An 8,608-nucleotide genomic window follows, 5' to 3' on the forward strand; every position below is an offset into this window, starting at 1 on the left:
TGGTGTAATCAGAGTAAACCTGATGTGTCCTGAAGGCGACTGCAGCTTCACTGAGAGACTCTTGATGCTTGTGGAAAGTGACGGATGCGTACAGAAGCTCATCAGAAGATCCTTCATCAGGACTGATCATTTCTGCTGATCCAGGATCATGTCTGCTGTCTGATGACTGAACATGTGGAAATCAGGAGAAAATGGGCTGAGAAATCAGACAGAAACACTCTCTCTCTCTCTCTCTCTCTCTCTCTCTCTCTCTCTCTCTCTCTCTCTCTCTCTCTCTCTCTCTTTCAAATGACATTTACAAGAGTGATTTGGATAACATTTAAACGCAAATAAAGCTTTACTCATTAGTGGTGTGATGGAAAAGCATAAAAATTGCACTTAATGAGTGTTTTGGGGGCAAGAGGTGATTCTTAAATATAGTTTATTAAATTATTCTTGTTCTGAATATTCATGAGGAGGTTTTTAAACATAAAATACTGTTATATTTAATAATATTGACATCATTGTCATAGATTGTTCATGTTCATTTAAAAAGTCATGGATTGTTATTTTTATTACAACAAAATATAAAACGAGAAATAAACAAAAACTAATTGTAAAAGTAAAGCACACACACTGTAACTCACCGATGTGTTTTTCACTTTATTTCTCTTGTCTGATGTTGAGTTTTTTTCTAATTAAACAAAACACAATGAATTAATCGGTGAGAGAAAACAAACATTGTCAAACACAGAATCTGATAAAGAGAGATTTACTGGAGCAGTTTACAGACTCAAACTTGATTAAAATACTTCATGACATAAATGATCCAACCTGTTCTCTTGTGTCTTGATTTACAGACAGTCAGAGTGAATCCACAGATCAGCAGCACAATCACACACACACTAATGATGATGATGATCAGAGAGAAATCTGAAAAAATAAAATAATCAACACACAAACATCAATAATTAAAGACAAACAGAAATATATAGAACATTACAGAAATAATACCTACTTAATTACCAAAATTCAAGATATTAAAGGGCACCTATGGTAAAAAATCTACTTTTCAAGCTGTTTAGACAGACATATGTGCATGTATGGTGTATAGACTGTCATATTGGGGTGATATAAACACACCTAGTGCTTTTTTTTCAATTTAACAACATAAAAACAGTGGACCAATTGGAGCGGTTTTCAGATCGACCGCTACTTGAAGTAGGAGAGCGGTCCCCCCGCCCACCAATATTGATTGACAGGCGCGTCATCATATCCTCAGTTTGTTGATTCACGTCCGCCATTTTCAGCGTGAGTCGAAGCGATATCACTAAAGGAACACGCTAGCTCTATTTTTAGATGCAAGGCTCATTGGGCTCAACACAAGATCAATATTCTCCACATTATTGCTCTAATCGGAATTATTGGTTGTATCTTTAGGTAGGTTTGCAAACATGTGTACTTCTCATCGAGTCTACCTTATACTTCAGCCGTTTGCATTTCTCGCGATCCCAGAAGCTCCCTGTGATCTTAACTAGCATGCGTTTTACAATTCTAAACATCGGTTTCTATCAGGGTACACTCAAGTCGACGGCTGGGCGCCGCGGACCGCTGCAGAAACCTATGTTTAGAATGCAAAAATGCGTGGCGCGACGATTCGGGACACTTCATGTTTCTGCCGCGCCACAGAGAGTGTCTGGTGTGCCGTGTCGCGGCTTCGAGCGGCGCATCCGGTGCCTCAGTTAAAGTTAATTCAGTGTGCGTGGTTATTAGTTTCTGTGTACAAGCTCGGCACTTGAAACTAGCACACAGCTGGCTGTAAAACTGTACAAAGACACAAATGATTTTGTACTCTCTGCTTGGTCTGCGTCAGAGTCATACATGTACGACTGATTGCTGAACCTCTCACTCCTGCTCCTCCTCTGAGTCTGCCTGTCAGACTCCGTTGCAAACACAGAGCGGGTGAGCTCATGGCCCCGCCCCCTTGTTACATTGGCGGGAAGCCGAAACTAATTTACATGTGAAGCAACACACCCCTAAATCAGCGAACTGTGGACACGCCCCCAACATGACACATTTTAACACATTATAATAAAACAATCTGAATTGTGTTTTAAACTGAACCTAAACTGGCACACTCAGAAGAACCAGAATATTAATATTAAATCATAAAAAAAGAGGTAAACTATGGGCCCTTTAATGTTCAGTCTTTTTCTATGCTTAAACATGCACAAACATCTGATTTAACACTTCAGGTTTGTATTTACATTTTATAGAATAAAATTATCAGTAACACTTTAGGTCACAATACGTGCTAATTAGTACTGGCTTATTACCTGCCTATTATTAAGATATTAACTGTTTATTAGCACTAAAGTACGATCTTATTTTACATCCCTAATAAACTTCTACATTACTCATTATTAATAAGCAGTTAATTATGAGTTTATTAAGCTAGTAGTGTTAGTTAATGGTTTGTATGAATTGTGACCTAAACTAAAGTGTTACCAAATTATCTTCAATAGAACTACAAATTGTTTTTTATAAGAAGCTAGTTGAATAAAGGTGAATAAAGGTACTTGTGAATCTAATGTGTATACATTTAAACTCTTCCTTTTCCTGCAGTAAAATGAGTGTAATTGATTCTCTGCTCTGCAGATTTGCTACCGCCTCTGCTCAGCTTCTTCTTCTCTCTGTTCACTGTGGGTTTGCTGAATAAAGTCTGTTGCTTCTTCACAGACCAAACCAAGACTGTTCACCTTCAGCTCATGTCTGTGGTGTTGAGCTGTTATGAACACTTGTCCATCAAACACACTAAAGAAAACTGTCAGAATACCAAATTTCTAGATGCAGCCTTAGGCCAAAAGAAATCTGATTCGGGGACCAGAAAATTTTATCTCTGATATTTGCAGATGATGTTATCCTGTTGGCTTTATTCTGCCTGAACCTTTAATGTGTACTGGGACAGTCTTAAGTCAGGTGAGACAAAGCAGGGATGAAGTTCAACAACTCCAAGTCTGAGGCCATGTTGCTCAACCAGAAACCAGTGACTTACCAATCGGTAAATTGATGAACCACTCTCCTGTGGTCAAGGTGCTGAGCTGAGAGGCAAAGCTCTTGATTTAATGATCAATGTATATTTTTAATCTCACCTATGGTCATGAGTTTTGGTCATGTTCAGAAGGACAGGACCTTGAATATAGGAATATCGACTTTGTCTCCCCGCTTGTCTGGAAATGTCTTGAGATTCTGCCAGAAGCTAGAAGAAGTGTCTGGGGTGACCAGCTCAGTTCCTGAGGGGCTGCAGACCTGTGTAGTTTAGTTCTAACCCTGCTCCAACACAGGTACCTTGTCGTTTTCAAATATGCCAGAATAATTTGATTAGCTGAATCAGGTGTTATGGTTAAATCTAAACTCTGCAGGCCTCCAGAAATAAGTTTAGAAACAAGATGAAGGATAGAAACAATATTAAACAAAAGAAAAAAATTATATGTAGTGTGCTCTTATCCCACCCTTTTTAACCCTGAGGTTGACTTTAGTGATGACGTGAGCTCCACACCAGTAAACTCCAGAGTCGTCTGCTCTCAGATCAGTGATGTTGACAGTAAAGACTCCAGCAGACGCTTCATCACTGATAGAGAATCGAGCATCTCTGATGGTCTCCAATGACTCTCCATCCTTCACACACGTGGAGGCTTCATGTGCTTTGCAGAAGCTTTTCTGATCTCCATCATGATGTCTGCACTGGATGGACACGTCGTCTCCTTCATACTTAGTCAAGCTCAGCTCTGGAAATGATCAGAAACACAAGAACATCAGTGGACAGGCCTAGTTTTCCACATTCAGATGTGTGAAGCTTCCTCACCCTGCTTGATGATGACCATCAGATGAGTGTAAAGATAATTCAGCTCTCTGTCTAATGTCACTGCGCACCAGTATTTCCCAGCATCCTCTGCTGTCAGTCCAGTGATGGTCCCAGTGAAGACACTTGCTGTGACGTCTTCATGCAGAGTCAGTCTCTCTTTCTCTTCTCTCACAGTCTCATCCAGAGGATGTGTGTCTCTAGTGGAGCACTTCCCCTTACAGAGAGACTTTGACTTTGATTGATAGATTGAATCATAAGGGCAGAAGATCTGAGCAGATTCTCCTTCACGTCTCACTACTGGAGACACTGCACACAAACACACACACATTTAACACACAGATGATGGTGAACAGACTGGATTTACTCCAGAATCATCTGAATGGACTCACTGATGATGCTGAGCTGGATTTTAGTGGTCAGGGAGATGAAGGTCAGATGTGTGTCTCTGGTTTCTGCTCCACACCAGTAAACTCCAGCATCTCTGACACTCACATTACTGATGCTCACTGTAAAAACTCTCTCTTCATTTCCCACAGATTCTGCAGGAGTCTTTTGGGGCTCTTCAGATGCTCTTGTTGTCTGGCAGCTCTTATGATCCTCTTTGCAGAAATATAGTTTTTTTGGCATTTGACAGCTGATGTTCACTTCTCCGCCAAGATGAACAGATTCAGTCATGACTTTTGGATATTTTGCATCTATAAATAAAGACAATAGAAAGTCAGAAGAGATACTTTATATACTCTAGTTAAAGTATCTGCTGTTTCCTCACCATGTCTGATGTTGAGCTGAAGTTGAGTGAATCTCTCAGTATATTTAGAGTCCTTCACTCCACACCTGTATGTTCCTGCATCTGCAGCTTTCAGCTCTCTAAAAAACACCATCAAGACTCCTGCTCTGGTGTCGTCATCTACAGAAACATCTCCATTCTTCATCCATTCCTCCTGATCTCCTGAACATCCAGCTGATGATTCTTTACAGATGTATTTTGTCTTGGTTTTGTGTTGAGGATATTTACACTTGATCATCAGAGCAGCTCCTGAGGAGCCAATCACTGTAGACACGCCCACTTTAGCTGTCAATCACACACATCATCAATTCAGATCCACTGATGTTTATTATCACGCAGATTTTAACTTTAAAAACAGATTTGATTTGAGTTTACATAACTGTGGGGATAAGCAAGTTCAGTCCTGGAGAATTTTGCTTTGGTTAATAAAACACACCTCAACAAGCTACTCAAGGTTTGAGTGTTACTTGAAAGCTACAAGCAGGTGAGTTTAATGAAGACCGAATCAAATCTCTGCAAGACTGTGCATCTCCAAGATCAAACTTGCTTACCCCTGTCTTACTTACTAATAATCTGCAGATGTACAGTATTAACAATGTAATAACCGTAGGAGAAGCCATTGACCCAAACTCCACATAAATAAACTCCTCCATCATCTGCTGTCACTGCAGTAATGCTCACACTCAAGAGCTTTCTCTCTCGGTCATCAGAAACTCTGAATCTGTTTTTTTTATTCCATCTGTTGTAAATCACCTCAACAGAGTTTTTTCCTTCTCTGAATATGATCTTGGAATTATCAATCTGACTGTGTGAATATTGACAGCTGAAGCTGGCCGTTTCTCCACTGTTCACCGTCACTCTTGTGGAAACTTCACAACAGGAACCTGTCATTTACATCAATAAGATATATATATTTTTAAAACATGAAAGCTTTTTAATGACCAGTTACTCTAATTAAAACAACTAACACAACTGACCTTTGTTCACTCTCAAATTCATGTTGATGGACCACTGGTCTGCTACTGTAATCCTGTATGTTCCAGCATCTTCTGTCATCAGTTCTTTAATGTAGATTATGAGGTTTCCATAATAGCTCAATAACGTGAATCTTCCTTCATTAATCCACTGACGATGTTTCCTGTTGTTTATTATTTTTGTACTCTGTAGCTTCTCCATGAATTTAGCATGATTTTCATGCCAAGGCTTTCGTGAACTAACAAGAAGGCTTCCTCCAGAGTATCCAGTGACATCAATATATCCCACCTCAGCTGTGGATCAGATTGATAATCAGAAAACAGCATCATTACAGCAGTGACTGAAAGAGAAAATCTCTGACCTGAGATCAGCTGTAAAGTGAAGATGATGAGGATCTTCATTGTGACTTGAGTTGAGTGTGTTGTTGATGCTGAATGATGTGTGTGCATGTGCATGTGTGTGTGTGTGTGTGTGTGTGTGTGTGGATCTCTCTGTCTCTACATCAGTCTGCTTTAGTCACTTCCTCATTCTTCAGCTCTTTATCAGTAATGAGCAGCTTTACTGAACATCAGTGGACACCTGCTGGACAAAGCTGGAGTATTCTCTGTACGTAAATCAGACCTGCACTATTTAAATCCTCCACCAGATGGTGATAGATCACTGAAGTCCTCTAGAGTGCACATAGTGTTATATAGTAAGGCGCTACTGCAAATAATACTAGAAATCATCTGATACTTTTGATTTGATATTCATACTCTGGGTTTTGATATGAATATGAGCTATAGACTTGGATTTGTTAAGATAATTATGCAGAGATAAAACTAAATCACTGATGTGGATTCAGCATCACGGACAGCAGCTGTCAGTCAAACTTCAGCTTTAAAAACAAACACACAGAGTGAAATGCTGGAAGTTTCTTCATCTCTGACTTTCATCATAATAAAACATCTTCATGAACAACAATAACTCAGTGTGATTATTAAATATACAAAAGTGTGTTCCTTCAGATTGAATCTTCTCTTTCAAACACACACACACACGCACACACACGCACACACACACACACACACACGCACACGCAGAGATGACTTATAAACCAGTGTCATTCACAATTCATCAAAATAAACAGAAAACAAAATAAGATGTTCCTGCTAGTATACCATAATTTAGTATTTCCCAACTTTGTCATGAAGATGCATCAATAATACACATTTTCCATCTCTCCATAATAAAACACACCTGATTCAGCTCATCAGAAGAAATTCTAGTCCACAAGTCCAGATATATATATTGTCTATAATGAAGACATCTAGAATATCCAGTTCAGACACGCTGCAGTAATCTATACAGACATCAGCTCAGTAAAAACAGGATAATGAACAGACACATATTCACCACTAGATGGAGGCAGAAGATAAATTTAATCAATAATAAACATCAATAGCTGATGCTCTCAGGGAATAATTTCAGAGGATCTCTATAATGTTTTGTTGTCTCCATTTAAATGAGCTATTCCAAACAACAACAAAAAAACTCCACATGGAAATGATTAATTATAATATTTACAAATACTATTAAGATGTGACCACAAGTTGTGTGCAGTGCTTACATTTGTTTTAGAATTTTTTTTTTCAATTTGATATCCCAGAGTAATATGTTTTATATTTTAAAAGTAATTTAATAATTTATTGAAGAATTTATTGATTTATCAATTTAGAATCAACTTATAGTTTATTGATTTATCAGCATTGCTTTGAACAAAATGAGTGAGATTCCTGATCCTCAGTGCAACATTTAAACCACTGAACAATTAATAATCACTGATACATTTACATTTACATTTAGTCATTTAGCAGACGCTTTTATCCAAAGCGACTTACAAATGAGGACAAGGAAGCAATTTACACAACTATAAGAGCAGCAGTGAACAAGTGCTATAGACAACGCAATAGATACGCTTCGTTATGTGTAACAGGAAGTCAAAAACATTTCAGACACAGACAAAAGACAAAATATTTCAGTGTTAGAAACAGATCAAAACGTAATTCATCACAGAAAAACCGTCCTCTTTCTTTCTGTCCTGTCATTCGGAGGTCTAAAAGGAAATGGGAGGGGTCAAAACTCTGCTTACACCTCATTGGCTCTCGCATATTTGAATGTTCAGAGTTTTAACATTTAAAAACAAGCAAAAACTTGCTTACTTTATAGTGCAGATGTGTTTGTTTGCAGTTATATTGACTCACCTACATAACCTTAACCCAATAATCTGCATTTCCCTCTAAAATAAAGAATCTTAAATTATTTTTGGTACTGTACAACTTTCTGTAGAACTTTCTGTAGAAGAGCTGGGATATTGTATCACTGATACTGTATTGTTTACAATTTTATTACCTACAGTATGTATATTTTTTAGACCACATTATGTGCAATGTATATACTGTAAATTTTCTTTTTCTTAAACTCCACTATTTTTTATATATATTTTTTATATTAATGTTAAGCACCTTGGGTCTGAGAGTAACGCAATTTCGATTCTCTATATGTCTTGTACATGTGGCTGAATTGACAATAAAGCTGACTTTGACTTGACTTTGATATATAGAGCTGGGATGTTTTTTTATAAATTGTTTGCATTTTAAGCCTTTTAATAATAATAAAAAAATGTTACACACATCCAAACTTTGAAGCTCAATATCTCAAAATCATTCAGAACCTTATAATTCCCAGGTGACGACATGTGTATGTATATATATATATAAAATGAACAGAATTATTTTATAGAGTGGAAAGTTTGTGACCATCATTTTTTTAATATCACACCTGCAGATGACTGTACTGTATGGTTGTGGTTTGACCAACACACACATACTGACAGAAATAAACAGTCCTGCAAACACACACCACTTAAAAGCACTTACAGTTTCAGAAAGTCTCTTTATTCTTGCAAAACAAAGGTATTTTCTTCTGAAATTACACTATTTACATCTTTCATGCTGTAAAAA

General features: G+C 37.7%; 1 protein-coding gene across 1 annotated transcript; it reads right to left on the bottom strand.

Moving 5' to 3' along the window:
* Positions 1-3,465: 3,465 nt before the first annotated feature.
* On the bottom strand, positions 3,466-4,776 carry LOC130235929 (polymeric immunoglobulin receptor-like). Its single transcript, XM_056466850.1, has 4 exons — positions 4,614-4,776; positions 4,234-4,539; positions 3,845-4,150; positions 3,466-3,767 (listed from the first exon to the last, which is right to left on the bottom strand). Exons 1-4 carry the CDS (start codon positions 4,774-4,776, stop codon positions 3,466-3,468), a joined length of 1,077 nt encoding a protein of 358 aa, XP_056322825.1.
* Positions 4,777-8,608: the final 3,832 nt, after the last annotated feature.

This window comes from Danio aesculapii, chromosome 1 (assembly GCF_903798145.1).
Source record: "Danio aesculapii chromosome 1, fDanAes4.1, whole genome shotgun sequence".
In the NCBI taxonomy this organism is placed as follows: domain Eukaryota; kingdom Metazoa; phylum Chordata; class Actinopteri; order Cypriniformes; family Danionidae; genus Danio; species Danio aesculapii.

Bases quoted from the DNA above. Each gene is read 5' to 3' on its own strand.
- LOC130235929 (XM_056466850.1), bottom strand. From the start codon at position 4,776: ATGAAGAATGGAGATGTTTCTGTAGATGACGACACCAGAGCAGGAGTC. The intron at 4,540-4,613 runs GTGAGGAAACAG...CTTTATTTATAG, and splicing joins TCAGCTCAACATCAGACATG to ATGCAAAATATCCAAAAGTC. The intron at 3,768-3,844 runs GTGAGGAAGCTT...GATCATTTCCAG, and splicing joins GATGGTCATCATCAAGCAGG to AGCTGAGCTTGACTAAGTAT.